The 19,402-nt window shown below is 55.3% G+C and overlaps 2 protein-coding genes across 8 annotated transcripts; one reads left to right on the top strand and one right to left on the bottom strand.

The window, feature by feature from the left end:
- Positions 1 to 956: 956 nt before the first annotated feature.
- On the bottom strand, positions 957 to 6,343 carry LOC135294992 (zinc finger protein 775-like). Of its 5 annotated transcripts, none has more exons than XM_064411016.1 (6): positions 6,156 to 6,343; positions 5,373 to 5,511; positions 4,368 to 4,478; positions 3,622 to 4,014; positions 3,394 to 3,519; positions 957 to 2,963 (listed from the first exon to the last, which is right to left on the bottom strand). In XM_064411016.1, the coding sequence occupies exons 1-6, from the start codon at positions 6,255 to 6,257 to the stop codon at positions 1,540 to 1,542; spliced, it is 2,295 nt and encodes a 764-aa protein (XP_064267086.1). In that variant the 5' UTR covers positions 6,258 to 6,343; the 3' UTR covers positions 957 to 1,539. The 5 variants fall into 5 exon arrangements, with proteins under 5 accessions (XP_064267086.1, XP_064267200.1, XP_064267165.1 ...); XM_064411130.1 differs by having other exon boundaries at positions 5,400 to 5,511; XM_064411095.1 differs by having other exon boundaries at positions 5,373 to 5,499.
- Positions 6,344 to 7,266: 923 nt separating this feature from the next.
- On the top strand, positions 7,267 to 18,654 carry LOC135295363 (zinc finger protein 282-like). 3 transcript variants are annotated; one of them, XM_064411300.1, is made up of 10 exons: positions 7,272 to 8,093; positions 8,571 to 8,700; positions 8,935 to 9,036; positions 9,441 to 9,536; positions 9,796 to 9,915; positions 13,099 to 13,212; positions 14,266 to 14,358; positions 15,004 to 15,117; positions 15,280 to 15,393; positions 16,999 to 18,654. In XM_064411300.1, the coding sequence occupies exons 1-10, from the start codon at positions 7,776 to 7,778 to the stop codon at positions 18,003 to 18,005; spliced, it is 2,208 nt and encodes a 735-aa protein (XP_064267370.1). In that variant the 5' UTR covers positions 7,272 to 7,775; the 3' UTR covers positions 18,006 to 18,654. The 3 variants fall into 3 exon arrangements, with proteins under 3 accessions (XP_064267404.1, XP_064267370.1, XP_064267381.1); XM_064411311.1 differs by having other exon boundaries at positions 7,274 to 8,093; positions 9,799 to 9,915; XM_064411334.1 differs by lacking the exon at positions 15,004 to 15,117 and having other exon boundaries at positions 7,267 to 8,093.
- Positions 18,655 to 19,402: the final 748 nt, after the last annotated feature.

Raw genomic sequence — 19,402 nt, 5'->3', positions numbered from 1 at the left:
CCCATCCCATCTACAGCCCCAGCCCATCTGCAGCCCCGTCCCATCTACAGCCCCAACCCATCCCATCTACAGCCCCAGCCCATCTACAGCCCCAGCCCATCCTATCCCATCCCATCTCATCCCATCCCATCCTATCCCATCCCATCCCATCCCATCCCATCCCATCCCATCCCATCCCATCCCATCCCATCCCATCCCATCCCATCCCATCCCATCCCATCCCATCCCATCTACAGCCCAACCCCACACTATCCCCATCCCCTCCCAGAATAGGTCAGGCTGGAAGGGACCACAGTGGCTCATCTGGTCTCACCTCCCTGCTCACACAGGGTTATCCCAGAGCACATGGCACAGGATTGTGTCCAGACCATTGTGGAGTGTCTCCAGTGAGGGAGGCTCCACACCCTCTCTGGACAATCTGTTCCAGGGCTCAGTCACTGCACAGGGTGGAAGTTCTTCCTCATGTCCTGGGCATCAGTTTCCTGCCCATTCCTTTTGTCCTGTTGCCAGGTCCCACAACGAAGAGCCAAGCTCTATCAGTCCCATCCCATCCTGTCTCCATCCCCATCCTGGTTTCCATCACATCCACATCCCATTCTGTCACACCCCACCCCATCCCAATCCCATCCCTACATCCATCCCATTCCCATCCACCCCCATGCCATCCATCCATATCCCCTCTCACCCCCATCCCACCCTACCCTTATTCCATCCTCATCCCATCCATCCCCATCCCCAGTGCCACTCCCAGAGGCTCATCCAGACCCCCAATCCCATCCCACCCCATCTCACACTGGGACTGCAGCCCCCCAGCAGCAAGTGACACCCCCCACCCAGTGTTCCGTTCCCACTCTTCCATCACTCCATCCCACAGATCCCATTCCTGGTGCTGCCCACCCAGCCAGACCTGGCAGGACCCTCCCAGAGCCCCCTCAAGGAATCCACGTGCAGCATCCTGGTTTCTACAGCATCTATTGGCACTCTCCAGAAAAAAGACCCATTCCCAGCATCCCACCCACCCCACAGGGCTTGGGAACAAGGAGCCCCCCTCACATGGGCTGGGCAGGTGCCCCCCGTCCCCACACCAGGGCAGGGGAGACAGAAAATGTCCATGTTCCAGCCTTCATCTGGAGAGGGATAGAGGGGAAAAGATCTGACAGTGGCCTCCGGTCCCCAGGAGGTCACTTCAAAATCCAGCAGCAGCATTGCATCCCTGGGAGTCACCTCAAGGTCTGGTAGCACCATCCTGTTCTTGGGAGATCACCTCAAAGTTCAACAGCAGCATCTTATTCCTGAGAAGACACCTTAAAGCCCATCAGCAGCACCATCCCTTTCTTCACCTCAAGATCAGACAGCAGCCTCCTATCCTAGGGAGGTCAACTTAAAGTCCATCAGCAGCACCCTGTGTCCGGGACGTCACCTCAAAGTCCACCAGCAGCATCGCGGGAGGTCACCTTAAGTCTCTGGGAGGTCACCTCAAATTTCAGCAGCAGCTTCCCACCCCTGGGTGTACACCCTGAGATCCAACGGGAGGACACCTCAAGGTCCCACAGCAGCGTTCCATCCCTGGGGGGCCACAGCCTGGCTTCCCACCCCGTCTCCTGCTGCGGGTGCCGCCATGGGCACCGGGTTGGCGCAGGTGAACGGCCGCTCCTGCCGCCTGTGGATCCTCTGGTGCGCCTTGAGGTGGGAGAACCTCTTGAAGGTCTTCTGGCAGATGCCGCACTGGTGGGGCCGCACGCCCATGTGCATCCAGTGCTGCCGGACAAAGTCCGAGACCCAGGTGAAGCTGCGGTTGCAGCAGGGACACAGGATGAGGTGGTGGCCGGAGTGCCGGCGCTGGTGCACCGTCAGGAAGCCCTGGTTGGAGAAGGTTTCCCGGCACTCAGTGCACGTGTACATCATTTTTCCAGGTGACATCGAGCACCTGGCCGGGCCGGGCTCCTGCCACACTGTGCCACAGTCCCTGCTCGGGGCTTGTGGCTGGGAGGACGGGCACAGGGTCTGGCTGGGACACTCCTCTGGCTTTGAGGCCTGACAGGTCCCGTTGGCTGCCCAGGTTTGGGGCTGGGATGTTGGGCACTGGGATGCCGGGAACGGCCCCTGGCTGGGACAGGCATTTGAATCCAAGGGCTGGCAGGTGCCATTGGGCGCCCAGGATTGGGGTTGGGATGTTGGGCACGGTGTCCTACTGGGACACTCCTCTGGCTTCGAGGCCTGACAGGTCCCATTGGCTGCCCAGGTTTGGGGCTGGGATGTTGGGCACTGGGATGCCGGGAACGGCCCCTGGCTGGGACAGGCATTTGCATCCGAGGGCTGGCAGGTGCCATTGGGCGCCCAGGACTGGGGCTGGGATGTTGGGCACGGTGTCCTACTGGGACACTCCTCTGGCTTTGAGGCCTGGTATGTCCCGTTAGCTGCCCAGGTTTGGGGATGGGATACTGGGCATGGCACCTGGCTGGGACACACCTCCAGCTCCGAGGGCTGGCACGTCCCGTTGGCCGCCCAGGCGCGGAGGTGCCGCCTGATTTTCTTCTTGGACATGAACTTGCGGTCGCAGTGGACACAAACATAGGGCACCCAGTTGGTGTGGCCACGCTGGTGGATCAGGAGGTTGATCTTCAGCAGGAAGGTTTTCCTGCAGATGGGGCAGGAGTAAAATTCCCGGGCGGAATTTCGCTGCCAGGCCACGGGCCGGCCCTCGCAGGACTCCTTCTCCGGCTCCCCTGGGCTGGGATCTGCCTGTTCTGTGGTGTTGTGGACATCTGGTGTCACCTCCTTTCCTGGTTCTTCAGGAATGTCGGCCACCAGCTCTTGGCCAGTATTCCCTGAATCCTTCACAGCCTCCTCTTCCTGACCCTTGTCCTGTTCCAGACCCTCAGAGGGTGGTTTGGGCATTAACGGCTTCTCTGCGGCAACCTCCTCCTGTGGCACCTCCATGGGGATCCCTGCTTCAGCATCTCCTGGGAATTTTTTAGAATCCAAACATCAATTTACACGTGGTTTTAAGGCATGAACAGCAAAGGGCTTTGCTCCCACCCTCCCTCACTTCCCACCCTGTTCCCAGCCAGCACAAGTCCCAGCCCTGCTCTCCTCTTCCAGTTCAGTCTCTGGACTGTGAAAAAGCCAGGAACAGCCACAGCTTATTCCTGTAGACACCCCAGGAGCAGTTTGAGGTGGAAAACATCACCCAGGGGGACAGGGAACTCTGACAACCACCCTGGAGCTTGTCTGGGCAGGCATGCTGATGTCATGCCATATCCCAAACGGTTTCAGGGCTGGTAACAGGATTTGCTTCCCTTTCCTGGAAGCCCCAAGCCTGGAGAGAGGCTCAATAGACCCACCCCAAGCTGCTGGGCCCACCAAGGAGGGCTAAGGGTTCTGTCCCAGTACCTGCTGCAGGGGGAGAAGAGTTCTGACCCACGGCTTCCTGACAGTGCACAGAGAGCGGGAGGGGAGGAGACAGGGTCGGCTGGCTGAGATCCGCCAGGACAGCAGTGGCTTCCAGAGGGACAGGTGCTGTGAGGGCAAGAGCAGTGGTGAAGGTGAGTAAGGAACAGCCAGGCAGGGCTCCAGAACCCCTCACAGCAGCAGCAGCAGCAGGATTAGCCAAGAACTCACGTATGCTGCAGTTCTCTGGGACCGCTGGGCTCCTGCTTTCCTCCATCAGGTTCCCACTTTCCTCTGCTGGGTTCCCACTTTCCTCTGCCAGGCTTCTGTTTTCCTCTGCTGGGCTCCTGTTTTCCTCTGCTGGGCTCCTGTTCTCCTCTGCTGGGCTCCTGTTCTCCTCTGCTGGGCTCCTGTTCTCCTCTGCCACATCCCAGATTTCCTTTATCAGGTTCCCACTTAGCTCCACTAGGCTCCAGCTTTCCTCCACCAGGTTCTCGCCTTCCTCTACCAAGTTCCCACTTTTCTCTGCCACATTCCTGCTTTCCTCTGGCTCCCTGCAGCCCCTCTCCCTTGTCTCTGTCTCCAGCAGAGCATCATGGCTGGTGCAGTTCTGTCGGGCTGGCTCTGTGAAGGACAAGGACATTTGGATTCACCAGCAGCCAGCGAAAAATCCCATTCCACAGGGTGTCAGGACCCCTCACACCCAGCAGCTGCTGGGGCAGGGGCTTCCAGGCTATCCACATGTCCCAGAAGGTGTTCCCTCACAGTGAACACCCCCCAATCCCTGGGAGTGTCCCAGGTTGGAAAAGGCTTGGAGCAACTGACACTAGTGCAAGGTGTTCCTGCCCAAAGCTCTTGGAAAGAGAGGAGCTTTAAGATTCCTCTCAACCCAAACCCAGAATTCTGGGATTCTGAGATTCATAGTCCCAGTGAGCAGCCAGAAGCTCGTGGCACAGAAGGAACCCAGTGTCACCCACCTACTGCCAGCTCTGGGGACACCTCTGCTGCCTCTGGCTCGGATTCCGGCAGCATGCTCAGCTCTTCTCTTTCCAGCTGCAGTAACAGTTCAGGCTTGGACAGGGCACAGTCTGGGCAAGAGCAGGACAGACATCAGGGACGTGATGGGACAGGGACTCTGCACCCACAGCTGGGCAACAGAGCCAGGCCCAACCCAGGAAACTTCATCTCCAACCGGGGCCACGACGGGAGTTATGGATACAGACAGGAAACAGCAGGCAGAGCTGACAGGGGAATATGGAAAGCAGCCTCTGACAGTCCCCTGGGAACAACTGCAAGAAAACCCATCCTTGCTCTGCCCCTGCTACAGAATTCCCTGTTCTCCCAGAAATTCACCTTGCAGACAGGAAAACACCCTGAATGACGGGAAGGGAATTGTGAGGCTCCTGACTGCATGAGGGCAGTGCTGAGGGAACACCTCGAATCCTGGGGGCAATTCTGGGCCCCTCGTGCCAAGGAAGACATTGAGGGGCTGGAGCGTGTCCAGGGAAGGGAACACACCAGGGGAACAGAGCACCAGCAGCTGGGGGGCTCATCCTGGAGAAAAGGAGGCTCAGGGGGGACCTTCTGGCTCTCCACAGCTCCCTGTCAGGAGAGTGCAGCCAGGAGGGAATCAGGACCTGCTCCCAGAGAACAGGACAAGAGGAAACAGCTTCAAGTGGGAAGTTCAAGTTGGATTTTAGGGAAAATTCTCATGGAATGGGGTGTCCCAGGCAGAGAATTTTGGAGGTGACAACCCAAGGAGATGACAACACCAACAAGGTACCTGTTCTCCACGAGGAAAAGACACCAAGCACTTACTACCCTGTCCTGCGTGCCCCTGCCACACTCCAACCGCTGCCAGAGGGGACAGGGAAAAGGGAGGATTATTTGAGAGCTGGAGATTCCAGTGAAAGGCAAAGAGGCAGAGAAATGACCCCAAGAGAGCTCCCTGGGGCTGCCAAACCGGCGCAAACGCAGCCTACACAGGGACACCAGCATCTCGTAGTTGCCTTCCATGACGCTCCGGTACATCTCCTTCTGTCCCTCGTCCAGGCTTGCCCATTCCTGCTGGCTGAACCGCACTGCCACATCCTCGAACAGCACCGGGACCTGCAGCACCGGCTGGGATGGGGGACAGGGCAACTCCCCGGAACAACTCCCAGACCCTCAGACCACCCCCAGCCCTTCAAAAGCTCCAAAATTCCCATACGGAGTCCCCCGTGCTTATTCCCAGTCTCCTAAACCAGCCTGCTCCCAGCAGCCCACTGGATTCATCCCCAGTCTCTGAAAGCCGCCGCAGCTCCCTCAAACAGCTCCCAGATCCCCAGGAGTCCGACGGATCCATCCCCACAGTTCCCTGAAACCCAGTGCTGCCCCCTGAGGAGCCACTCCAGCGGCTCCCGGCAGCCGGGAATCCACTGGATTCCCATCCCGTCTCCTGGAAGCCACCGCAGCCCCCTCAGGAGCCCCCCCAAACCGCTCCCAGCCCTCCAGAGCCCCACGGGCGATCCCCAGGCTGCCTCCCAGCCACAAACCCTCCTCCAACAGCCCCATAAGCGAACCCCAGGCTCCCCCTCAACCTCCCACCAACCCCTCAGTGCCCCCCCAGTCCCACTCCCAACCTCCAGCAGTGCATCATCGTGACTCCCCCATCCCACTCTCAGCCCTCCTCTCCCCCATCACTCCCCTAAGCGCCCTCAGCCGCACAAGCGACCTCCCCTCGCCCCCCTCCGGGGCTCCCCCGGTTCGCCCATCGCGGCGCTCACCCCGTGGAGCCGCAGGGCGGCGAGGGGCCGCTCCCGCAGCGCCGCCTCCGCCCGCTCCATCCGCCGCTCCAGCGCCTCGAGGCGCTCCTGGAGCTCCGCCATGGCCCGCGCCGCTGCGGCCGGGGCGGGCCCGCACGGGACACGCCGCCGGAGGGGCGGCACCGAGCTCCCGGAGGGGTGGGCTGGTTGGATGGATGGGCGGTGGGCTGGGAGGGCGGCACCGAGCTCCCGGAGGGGTGGGCTGGTTGGATGGATGGGTTGGGAAGCGGCTGAGTGGCAGCTCCCGGAGGGTCGGGGTGGGCGGCACGGGGTGCGGCTGCGGGACGGGGGCTCTGCTGGGCTCGGGGTTGTTTGGCTGGTTCATCAGTGGCCTGGGTGAAGGGGTTGCTGAGGGATCAAAGCTGGGAGGAGTGGCTGATCACCCCGAGGGCTGTGTGGCCCTTCTGAGAGATTCCAGCAGGTTGGAGAGATGGGCACAGAGGAAATTTCTGTAATTCAACAAGGGCAAGCGCAGGTGCTGCAGCTGAGGCGGAACAACCCCAGGTACCTGCACAGGCTGGGGGTGACCTGCTGGAGCAGCTCCGGGGGGAAGGAACTGGGAGTCCTGGGTGACAATGAGCTGTCCTTGAGCCAACAGAGTGTGCTGGGGAAAAGAGGCCGATGGGATCCTGGGGTGCATTGGGAAGAGCAAGTCAGGAAGGAATCCTGCCCCTGTGCCAGCCCTAGAGGCACCTCTGGGGTGCTGTGTCCGGCTCTGGATCCTCAGCACAGCAGGGACAGGAGCTCCTGGAGCTGAGCAAGGGCCTGGAGCATCTCAGTGCCCAGGAGAGGCTGAGGGAGCTGGGGCTGCTCAGCCTGGAGAGGAGCCCCAGCTGAGAGGGGAGCCAGCCGTGGGTGTTCACTGGGTGTCCCTGAGTGTCCCTGGGTATCCCTGGGTGTCCCTGTGTGTCCCCACGTGTCCCTGTGTCCCTGTCTGTCCCTGGGTGTCCCTGTGTGCAGGGAGGTCACAGCAGTCCCAGACTCTGCTCCGGGGACCCAGCGATGGCACCAGAGGAATGGGCAGGGACCGATCCCAGGAATTCCCCCGGTGGAGGAGGCAGAACTTCTGGGCATTGCCCAGCCCTGAGCAGAGCCCAGAGAGGCTGTGGGATCTTCCTCATCGGGAATATTCCAGAACTGTCAGGTTGTAATCCTGCGTCCTGTGCTCTGGGATGGCCCTGCTGGAGCAGGGCGGTGCCACCAGTGACCCACTGTGGTCCCTTCCATTCAGGAATCCTGGGATTCTGTGTCCCGCGGGGAAGCGCCGCTGCGGCGGAACCCCGAGGGGGGGATTCCCGCCACTGCGACCAGCAGTGACTGACAGCTGTCAATCACTGCGGGGGCTGCCGGCCGGCGGGGGCCGCTGTGGCGGCGGCGGAAGCGGAGGAGGAAGAGGAAGCGGCGCTTCTTGGCGGCAAGGAAAGGAAAGGCGGCGGCGGGCGGGGGCCGGTCCGAGCGGAGAGCTCCAGCTGCGGTGCGGCGGGCACGGCAGGGAGCGGGCCGAGGCGAGGCTCTGCCGCCCCGCTTTGCCAGCCGCAGGGCCGCAGCCCGTGGCCGCGCTCCGTCGCTGCCGGCGCGGGGATGGAGCTGGCGGGCGGCAGCTCCATCTCGCTGTGGACGGTGGTGGCGGCCGTGCAGGCGCTGGAGCGCAGCGTGGCCGCACACGCGTCCCGCCTCTTCAGCCTGGAACACCGCGCCGGCAACAGCGAGAAGAAGCACCTGGACTGCGAGAAAATGGTCGGGGAGTTCGGCAGCCAGCTGGAGAGCAAGTGCGCGGCGCTGGGCACCCTCATCCAGGACTACGGGCGGCTCCAGCGGCGCCTGGAGAACATGGAGAACCTGCTGAAGAACAGGAATCTCTGGATCCTGCGGCTGCCCCCCGGCGTGGAGGTCCCCAAGGTGACGGATGGGTCTTTAAGGGGCCTGGGAGGGACAGGGACAGCGCAGAGGTTCCTCTGCTCCTCACCTCTCCCGGCAGCCTTCCGCCATGGAAATCATTCCACGGTCCCTGCCAAGGTTTCTTCTGTCGCCTGTCGTGCCGAGGCACGAAGCAGGAAGTGATTGCTCCTGTGTATTGTTATATTCAGCTGGTTTTCCCCACAAAAGGATGGGCTGACACGTTTTTACCAACAGCGGGAAGTTCTTCCCCACTCTGAGGTCCCCAATGGGATCAGGCGCCAGGGGGAAGTAAGAATATTGTGGAATACACAGTTCATCTCCCAAAGTTTAGCAAAGATCCAAAGTGTTACTCTCAGTGTCCAGAGGATGCCCTAAGGCAGGAATTTTCTTTCCCTGACACCTGGGAGCAGGAATAAGTAGGGAGTAGGATTCTCTCTATTCCAGGAGCAGTGCTGAGTGTAATTTTTGGGATTGCAGGCCCCACCTGTGGCGTTGGAAAACGATGCCATCGGCTTTCCCACTCAGGAGTGGGAGAACCTGGAAGAGTGGCAGAGGGAGCTGTGTGGAAAGGTGCTGACAGGGAAGAAGGAAGCCCTGGTCCTGCTGGGTGAGTGTTGCTGTTGCGTCAGTTATCAGCACTTTCTGGTTAGGGAATCTTTCCCAGACGTGGGAGGCAGATTTGTGGGAACACAGCGAGACTGCTGCCTGTGTTTGAGGACTCTCCGTGCTGCCCAGCCATGTGCTGTAGCTGCTGGAGCTGGTTTGGGGAGCGCTGCTGGGTGTGTTCCTTCCTGTGGATGCAACACAGGAACATTCATTCCTTTCTCTGTTCCCTTGTCAGACGATGTCATCTCCGAACCTGCCCTCCTGTCCCGGCTCCAGGGAGGAGAAGCGCCCTGCACTGAGGAGGAGACAGCTCCTGGAGAGATCCCAGCAGAACCAGGTGCAGGCCAGGGGTGAATTAAAGCTTTAATCCTGAGGGTGAGGGTCGTGTGGTGCTGTCACCACACAGAGGCTGGCACAAGGTGATGGTCCTGGTTTGCTCAGAGGGAACTTCTTGGATCTCAAAAGGAGTAGGCTCAGGGGGAGTAACAGGCTTGATTTTTAGGATTTTAAGTCAGGAAGACTTGTGTCACATCCTCACTTCTTGGCTGTGAGGATGGTGAGACCTTGGCACAGATTGCCCTGTGGCTGGATCCCTGGAAGTGTCCAAGGCCAGGCTGGACAAGGCTTGGAGCAATCTGGGATAGGGGAAGGTGTCCCTGTCCATGGCAGAGGGTGGAACAAGTTTAACCCAAACCCTCCTGGGATTCTGTGATCTGATTCCATGATTTCTGGCATTGGCAGAGGCTCTGTTGTTTGAACTCAATGTGAGCAGCTGGGACAGCAGAGAAGTGCAGGAAAACCGAGAGGGAAGAGCAGGGCTGGCTGAACCTGGCCATGGTGAGTGCTGTGGAAAGGCCTGGGCTCAAGGTGTGGAGGACACTCTGGAACTGGGGGGAACAGGGGGAACCACTTCCCTGCAGGGCAGAGCAGAGCTCCCAGGAGCAGGAATGGAAGGTGCTGGAGAGGTTCTGTGTGTCAGCAGGGTGGGTGAGTGGGCACAAACTTCTGGGGCAGCAAGGGAAGAGTCCAGCGGGGCTGTGATAATCAGTAAAGGAGTTCCCTCCTTCCCAGTAAAGGAGTTTCCTCTTTTCCTCAGCAGACTGCAGCATTCCAGAGCAGAGCCTTGCTGTCACTGTGAAGGAGGAAGAGGAGGAAGAGCCATATGCAAAGGAGCAGGGAGCCATGGAGGGTGTGGAGTTCTCTGAGCTTGGTGTGGGTGAGTTCCAAGCGATCCCACAGCATCCCGTGCTGCTGGGGATGTGGGAATCCCTGACATTCCTGCTGTGGGACAGTGTGCTGAGGTGTGGGGGTGAGGGGAGGCACTGGGGAGTGGGCAGAAAGCCTGGGGAGAGGTTTATTTTTGGGAAGGTGAAAGTGCTGGGAGGATGAGGCACTGCAGGTGCACATCTGGAATGAATCCCTTGGAATATGAGGAATCATTAAGTTGAGAACAATTCAGGGCAGGGAGCTTGTTTCTGTCTATTTGAAAAATGCTGATTAAATTTGCAGCAGTAAAGACTTGATTCTTAATAAAAATAACGTTAAGCCTGTGAAGTTCTAAATGCTTTATTTCAATCTTTTTTTTTTTTTATTTTTCACATCATTTTAGCAGCTGTAAATGGTGGTTTGTAGTATTGTACCTTATGGATGGAGAGACAGAAGTTGACCTCAAATGAAAAAAATCCCATGGTGTTAAATTGTTTTAAATTGTTTTTCAATACTGTGGTGGAACCTGAGCAGGAGAATGGTTCTCCATGTGTGTATCCAAGATCCAAACAGGCCTGAAGTATAAAAATGTCAAAAAATAGGGTGTAAATTAGCTCACAATACAATTCTCACCCAGATCACGTCAATCCTGCAGCCAGCAAAACATTTTCAGTTGTTGTGGTCATAATGAGTTCAGTCCAGGAAGAAAAAAAATGTTTGTGGTTTGTTTTGAGGTTTTTTCTTTTATTTCTTGGTGCATTTCACTTGTGTTTTGACAGCAGCTGTTTGTTCTGGAACATGAGTTCAGGGAGGTTGTTGCCCTCCAGAGTCTCTGTGAGAGCTGTCACAAGAGTGGTAGAATATTGCAATTTATAGAGAAATTTAGACCCAAATATGGAGGGTGGAGAGCAGAGAACTTGAAAATAAACAGAATTAACAAATCAAAACATCTAAATAATAATTACCTCATTATTGTTTAGGTCACACAGAAATCAGTTTCCCATGGAAAAGTTTATGCTTTCTGGTTCAGCATAAAATTGGGGCTTTCAGTCAAAGTGTTCAGTTGTGAAGAGCATTTTCAGCTTGCTCTTATCCAAGTATCCATGGGTTCTGCGGACTGTCAGATGATTTGAATGGAGTTTTTCTCTCCTGAGGAAATCCATGAAATCAACAGTTCATCTCTCATAAAAATGTCATGGAGACATCCAACCTCTTGACTCAATGGTGTCATGACAATGGGAGTGTTGGGGTTCTTGCTGCATTTCACCTCCTTGTGGATTTAATTGTTGGAGACAGAAACCAACTTCCAGTCACAATCTGCTTGGTCAGATCTCACTCAGGAACAAATGAGTTTAGAACTCTCTCTAAAATTTTTGTTGATTTGCTGCTTTAGTACAGAAAGAAGGGAAATGACACTGTGTTTTGGTCCAGTTAGAACTTGGATTAAAACATTTTATAGCTTCATTTTTTAAAATATTCTTTGTGTCCTAAGTTGCAGGATAGTATTGAGGCAAAGTCTTCCTGCTGGCAGAGGGCTGGGTTAGGTGGGATATTAAGGAATTCCTGGCTGAAGGTGGGCAGGCCCTGGCACAGATATCCAGAGAAGCTGTGGCTGCCCCTGGATCCCTGGAAGTATTCAAGAAAAAGTTGGACAGGGTTTGGAGCAGGCTGCGATGGTAGAAGGTGTCCCTGCCCATGGCAGGGAGTGGCACTGGATGAGCTTTAAGGTCCCACCCAAAGCATTCCAGGATTCCATAAGAGCAGGATGTGTTCTGAGATAAAGAGGGAAAGTTGTGGCCCTGTGAAGCAGTGGAGGGACAGTTGTGATTCCCTTGTGACCAGAATATCCTGAGTTCTGTTTGGGATCATTTCAGCAGCACTGCTGGATTATTCTACAAACAACCTGAGGTGTCCTTTCTGGGCTGTTTCTGTATTTTACAATGCTCCATGTTTCATCACTTTTCAAAGCTGCCTTTGATATCAGAGGTGACGCAGTAATCAGTCACAATTTCTCTGTTCCAGCCCAGCTCTCCTGAATTTCAGAGACAAATACATGCATTTGTAGCAAATCTCTGAGCTATTTTGGGATTTGTGTTGTTTGAATTGCAAAATAGAATCCTAAATTCAAGACAAAATGTGAAGTGACACGGAAAGGGACACTTCACTGCTGTGAGGAGACTCTGTTTCCTCATGGCTCTAAGAGGATCCTCAATCCCTCACAGATCTGAGAGGATCCCCAAGATCCTCACAACTTGGATGGGACCCTGATCCCTTATGGCTTTGAGAGAATCCCTGATCCCTCATGGCTCTGAGAGGATCCCTGATCCCTCATGGCTCTGAGGACCCTATCCCCTCATGATTCTGGGTGAAACCCCAATCTCTCACAGCTCTGAGGAGGCTCCTGTTCCCTCATGGCTCCAGGTGGACCCCAATCCCTCACAGATCTGAGGATCCTGTTCCCTCATGGCTCTGGGCTGAACCCCAGTCCCTCACGGCTTTGAGGGGGAATCCTGTTCCCTTATGGCTTCAGATGGACCTTGATCCCTCACAGCCCTGAGGGAAATTCTGTTCCCTCATGGCTGTGGGTGAACCCTGTTCCCTCATGCTCTGGGTGGACCCCACTCCCTCATGGCTTTGAGGGCAGATCCTGTTCCCTTATGGCTCCAGATGGACCTTGATCCCTCACAGTTCTGAGGGGGATCCTGTTCCCTCGTGGCTCTGGGTGAACCCTGTTCCCTCACGGCTCTGGGCTGAACCCCAGTCCTTCATGGCTTTGAGGGCAGATCCTGTTCCCTCATGGCTCAGGGTGGACCCCAGTCCCTCACGGCTCTGAGGAGGATCCTGTTCCCTCATGGCTCAGGGTGGACCCCAATCCCTCACGGCTCTGAGGGGGATCCTTTTCCCTCATGGCTGTGGGTGAGCCCTGTTCCCTCATGGCTCTGTGTGGACCCCAATCCCTCACAGCTCTGAGGGGGATCCTGTTCCCTTATGGCTGTGGGTGAGCCCTGTTCCCTCATGGCTCTGGGTGGACCCCAGTCCCTCACGGCTCTGAGGCAGGATCCTGTTCCCTCATGGAGTGCTGTGGACAAGGCACACATGTGCCCAGGATGCAGTAAGGTTGGCTGGGGTCACGGCGGGTGGCAAAGGAGCCCCATGTTCCCGCCGTCCACCCCTCAGCCGCCATTCCCCGCAGGGCCGGACGCCGCTGGACACAAGGCCCAGGCCCCGGCGGAGAGCGGGAACCGGCCGGGATCCCGGAGCTGCCAGGACCGGGATGTGAGAGGCAATCCCACAGAGACCGGCTCTGGTGAGTGCTGTCAGGGGCAATGGTGGGAGAGGGATGTGGGACACCCAGCACCTGCCAGGATCTGGGCACAGCCGGGGTGTGGGTGGTGTTTTGGCCTGGAGGAAAGGAGTTCAGGGGGGACCTTGTGGCTCTGCACAGCTCCTGCCAGGAGGGGACAGCCGGGGGGTCGGGATCTGCTCCAGGGAACAGGGACAGAGCAGAGGGAACGGCCTCAGGCTGGGCCAGGGGAGTTCGGGTTGGATATTGGGAAAATTCCCCAAAAAGTCTGTCCAGCCCTGGCACAGCTGCCCAGGGCATAGTGCAGTCCCCATCGCTGGAGGGATTTAAAAACCCTGTGGATGTGGCACTTGGGGACATGGTCAGGGGTGACCTTGGCAGTGCTGGGGGAATGGTTGGACTCGATGACCTTAAAGGGCTTTCCCAACCTCCACAATTCTATGACAAGCATTTCTCCAAGGCACTTGCTGTGCTGAGTTTGGTCTTCCAACTGCTGCTGTCAGGCTTTCCATCCCCACCAGCCTTTCCAGGACTTTCCATCACACACTTCTTTTCCCTCTCCTGGGAAATCCCCCAGTCCCTTGGCCAGGTCTACACTGTGAAGGTGCAGAGCAGTGGCCCGTCTGCTTTTCTTTGTTTACAGACTTTTGTTTTCTTTTTCCACTACTTGAATGAATTTCTCTGAGAACTCTGTTCTCATGAGTGTTTCTCTGATGGGTGAGAAGTGGTGTGTGACTGAGAGGGATTGAAAAGGAACAACAGAACTCTGGCAGCACCAAGAGAGAAATGAAACTCAAGAACAAGAATTCAAGTGGCTCTGGCCTCTCCTGGGGCCATGGAGAGCGTGTTTTCACTTGCATGAAAATTTGTGCATTTCTCAGGCTCAAACATCTGCTGAGGGTTTTGTAACCAACATTTCAGGTCTGTTCAAGAGGCCTTGGTCAGCAGGAACTAGAACTGGAATGTGAGCTAGAGCAGAGCAGATCTGCCTGGGCTGGGCTGACAATTGGAATTAATTTTGCATGGTGTTAAAATAACCCTGGTTCCTGTTAACAGAAGACAGCATAATCCAGATTAAGCAAGAGGAAGAGTTGTGCACTGCAGATCGGAAGGAGGAGGCTGCAGAAGCTCCTGGAGAGCCCTGCCCAGGTGAGTAACTGCATACCTCAGAGGGAAAATGAAACAGAGGGATTAAATTCCAGATTGTGTGATTAAATTCCCCACTTCTGCTCATGTATTCCAAATCTTTAAGAAGTTCTGAGCAGACTTGCTAGCAGATCCCACAGGTGAGGGCTGGTGTTGCCCCTTTCCCTTCTCATGGACATTTTGGAGTTTGTGACTGCATGGCTGGTTTTTATCCAAGTGTGGATCTCCCTAAATTCCTTCAGGTTGCCTTTTCCCTCCTCCCTTCCCTTCTGGGGTTTTCCTGAGTAAAGAGGAGCACACAGACTCCTCTGAAAGGCTGCAGAACCCAGGGCGCTGCTCTTTGCCTGCTCACTGGGAACCTCTTTGTTTTACAAATCAGCTGCTCTGCTTTGCAGATTTTCCTCACTCTACAAAGGTAGTGGTGCTGCCTGTTGGCTGCACTAGAACTGTACCTGGCTTCCTGTGTTTGTAGCCAGCTGGGATTTTTAGACCTTTCCAGAGGATCCCTTAAGAAACTGGGATTAGGGGAGCTTGGCTTGGGGTAACAACCTCCAAAGAAAGCCCAGACCAGAGCAGGTTTTCAGCCTTGTGAAATCCTGAGTTTAGGCAGGTTATGATACACTTCTCCTGGACTTCCTCCCTTGGCAGAGCAAGGATTTTACAAGCCTGAGGCATCCAGTCAGACCAGGAAAGGCAGCGAGGTGGATGCCAGGGAGCTGCCAGGCACAGAGGGTGAGGACCTCCAGAGAGATCCTGCCACAGGTGAGGATCTGCCAAAAATTCCACTGCAGGAATTACCCCTTAATGGCTCTTCCTGTTGTGCCTTCCCTGCTGCTTTGTTACTGCTGTGCATTCCCAAATCATCCAGGCTTTGTGTCTTCCCCCGGGTGTTTGTCAGTTGTGTAAATTCTCCCCAATGAACAGGATTTCAGACTTATGCAAGGGATGTTTCATCGTGGATTAAACAAGAGGAGGAGCCACCCTGCTCTGAGCAACAGGACTTGCAGAAAGAGGAAATCTCTGCAGATCCAAGTACAGGTCAGTAATGGATTTCAGCTGGGATTTTGGGGACAGCAAATCCAGTTTAGAGTATTTTTTAATACTATATGAAATGTCACAACCTTACAATGTTAACAATGAGAGAACTGGGACCAACCTCAGTTTGCTGGTTAATATTTGGTCACAAAAATTTTGAGTTTTGTCAGCTGAAGAGGCTCCTTCCCTCTTGAGCCAGCTAAAAGCTGTCAGAGGCACTGGCTTGGGCTTGTGTTGAGGCAAGCCCAGAGCTGCATGGATCAAGTTTGTGCTGCTTTTATCTGGATAAAACCCTGGCTCAGGGCTGGGCCCACAGAGTGCTGGGCAAGGGAGTGACATCATCTGGTGGCCAGTCACCAGTGGTGTCCCTGGAGTTGGGGACATACTGAGGCCACTGTGTTTGATGTCTTTATCAGCTATGTGGATGAGGGGATGGAGGGCACCCTCAGTCCTTTTTATGGCCAGGATTCCCTGCCCTGAAGACAAGTTTCTGACTTCCCATGCTGTCAGTTCTTCCAGGCCTTTCTGGAAATGATTTGGAGGCTTTGGGGAATTTTGGTGGTCTTGATCACCCCCCCCCCCCCCCCCCAATAATTCATTCCCACTTCTTGACCTCGTTCCTGCCTTTGCTCTGTGTTGTGCTTGTCTCCAGGAGCTACAACAAGGATGTTGTCCCAGAAATTGCTGCCATGTCTCCACATGGCACCCCCATTCTTCAACCAAATCTTGTTCTTTCTCATGGCTCCATGGCCATCCAGTTATCAGTGTTTGGGACACACATTCCTTTATTTTCTGGGAATTGGGAGCTCTGTGGGTCTCAATTTGGACTTCAGTTTATAGGGTCTCAGGAGAGTGGGCTTCAATCAGTGATTTTCCATCTTGGCTGCAATTCCAGTCAGTGACTTTCTTTGAAAGTTCCATAACAAAAATGTGTACTCCACTTGAGTTGTGATTCAGGCAAGAAAAATAGGTTCTTGAGGCTGTTCACTAAAAAACAGGTGTTTGTTAGACAGCACGAGTTCCTGGGAGCAGAGAGTCCTTCTGATAAGCTCAGGAAGGGAGGTTTAGGTTGGATATCAGGAAAAGGTTCTTCCCCCAGAGGGTGGTTGGGCACCAAACAGGCTCCCCAGGAAATGGGCACAGCCCCAAGGCTGCCAGAGCTCAGGGAGTGTTTGGACAACACTCTCAGGCATGGGATGGGATTGTTGGGGTGTCCATGCAGGGCCAGGGGTTGGACTCCATCCTTGTGGGTGTCTCCCAGCTCAGGAGATCCCATAGTTCTGTGACTTGCTGAGCTAGCTCAGGGCCCTGCTTGGACTCTGCTCCTGGAGGTGCTCAGGAGAGTGTCTGGAGAGCAGCTGGGAACACTGAGGTGGGACAGTGTCTGCTCTGTTATCTGAGTGAGGGGCTGAATCTGAGACTGCAGCCGTCATTTTTTATGTAGATTTTAAAAAATACAGTTGAAAAAAGTCCTATTTTCCTGGAAATTTTGTTTCAGTGGATGCTGGTACTTTGTTCCTCCCTCAGTAATAAAGATGTGGCTTTGGGCTGGGAAGGACATTCCTAAGGGGACTCCTGAATTTAAAATCTCAGAAATCTCTGTTTCAGATGAAAATTTGAAGAGGAACCATCCAGCAAATTGCTTGGAGAGCAAGACCTGTGACTTAGAGGTACCAGGAAGGCCGGGAGAGTTGTTTCCCAAAGATCCCAACCATGGAGTGACATGGGACAGTCAGTGGAATTCAGAAATGGTGGAAACAGCCACCATGGGGAATGGGAGCAGCCTTGGAAGTGATGCTCAGTACGATTTCTTTAGTGCCCAGGAAAAAAGCCTGGAAAAGAGGCCCTGTGTGTACAAGTGTGAGAGAAACTGCCCACAGCAGGACCAGCCCCAGCAGGCACTGCAGGGAGAAGGGGACATGTTTCCAGGCCCCACGTATGAGAGGATGTTCCCTCTGCTGCACCCACACCCAGGAGAGGTGGGAATGGGCCTGGGAGAGAAGGGAATGGGCCCTGGAGACAAGGGAATGGGCCTGGGAGAGAAGGGAATGGGCCCTGGAGACAAGGGAATGGGCCCTGGAGCTGCTCCCACCTCCTGTGAGGGGCCAGGGCCCCACTCCCAGTGTGGAGAGACTCCCCCAGGCACAGGCAGACCCCGTGGGCAGGACAGCCTGGGCACAGAGGAAGCTGCTGAAAATGAGGAGAGCTTCCCCACGGACACATCAGGATCCAGCCCCTGCTGGGAGCCAGCCCTGGCCCGGGGCAGCCCTGCCCAGCAGCAGGGCCAGGGCAGGGGCAAATCCTACATTTGCAGCGACTGTGGGAAGAATTTTGTTTGCCATTCGTGGCTCGTTAGGCACCAGACAAGTCACACAGGAGAGAGGCCCTACAAGTGCTCCAAGTGTGACAAGACCTACAGGAGGAAGGATTACCTCCTGAACCACCAGCGCCGGCACACGGGAGAGAGGCTTTTCCAGTGTCCTCTCTGCAGCAAGAGGTTTGTGCTCAAGAGGAGCCTGCTGAAGCATCAGGAAGGGCACATGCAGGACACCCACGTGCCTCTGGTCAGCTGGCCCTGCAGAGACATCAGGGGCTCCGTGATGCATTCCATCTAGGACATCCCCCACACCCCCCTGGTGGCTCCCCCCAGCTCTGTGCCAGACCCTGATGGCAGGAGGGGGCTGTGGTGCAGCCATCCCGAGCTCCTCCCAGGAAAAGAGAGCTGGCTGGGGGTTATTTTGTGTTAGACAGCATTCACCAGTGCCTGTGGGTGTGGGGAGGTGGAGTCTGGAGGTACTGCTGCCTGTGAGTCCCTGTGGGAGAGAAACCATGTGGACATGGAACAATTTGTGATGTGTGTTGCAATGAAGAGCTGTCTGAATAGAGAGAAATTATCCAAAATGTATCCAAAATGTTATCCCAGGAATCTGGAGTCCTTGGACTGGGCTGGGAACAAGTGAGTTAAAGGTATTAATTGTCCACTAAAGGAGTGAAACGTGTCAGGAAACACACACACTTGGGTGAGGTGCTTTGGGAAAGGAAATGTTGCCTCTTTCTTCTGTGGCAAACAGAAAGAAGGCTGCAGAGCCTGGGAGGCAGCTTATTCCCACTGTTAAATCCTGGGACTCCTCGCTGCTGAACCCCAAGGGAGAGTTCCTGAAGGGTGAGATCCTTCCTGGGAGTTGTGAGATGGCCAGGGAGCCTGGAATATGGTTTTCATTCCACATAGCCTTAAAGTTGTGTTGCATTTCTTTTCCCACATTATTCACAGACTTCTGTGTTTGCTCAGTTTCCAAATCCTGTGAAAGCGGAACATGGAGACGCTGCAGAAACCTGGGAAGCACAGAGTTAATGAGCTGCTGTGTCCCAAGCACTGATAACAGGATCTGCTGGAGAGGAGGCTGTGTGGAGGTAGGGCAGCTCTGCTCCTCCAGCTCTGTGTGCACACTCCCGGGAGGAGAGAAGCTCCCAAGGTTTGTAGATGCCCATGGTCAAAAAGGAATGACAGGTGTCAGAAGGGTCCAGAAAAGCTCACAAGAAGTTCTAACAGCAAATTCCACTCTCAGCATGGGAATTGGTATTTTTTCCCTTATCTTCTGGTAGGAAGAGAAATAAAAATGAAAAAGAAAAGAGGGAAGAGAGAAGGAGATCAGAGAGACAAAAGGGAGGACATCAGTCCTGGCTCCAGCATCAATCCAGCTGTGCTCAGGATCCCACAGGTACTCTGTGAGCCCTGGATCACCCTTTTACAGCCACATTTTCCACACCCTGGGGCTACTTTTTTCACTTTTGATGCAAATAAGTCAGCAGACACAGTCCTCGCCTCTGGATCCTCTTAGAAATTGATGAGGGGCTCTGGTGGTTTTGATCCCTCCTGATTGATCAGCCTTTGTTGGACACTCCATGCCCTGTGCCATGCATGCTGTGCTTATCTCCAGGAGGCAGAATAAGGGTGTTTGTCCCCAAAAAGAGCTGTCCTTGCTCTGTGTACTCCCCTTACACTGTGGGATAC

Source organism: Passer domesticus, chromosome 1 (assembly GCF_036417665.1).
Source record: "Passer domesticus isolate bPasDom1 chromosome 1, bPasDom1.hap1, whole genome shotgun sequence".
Classification (NCBI taxonomy): domain Eukaryota; kingdom Metazoa; phylum Chordata; class Aves; order Passeriformes; family Passeridae; genus Passer; species Passer domesticus.
This window is presented reverse-complemented; position numbering and strand designations above follow the sequence as displayed.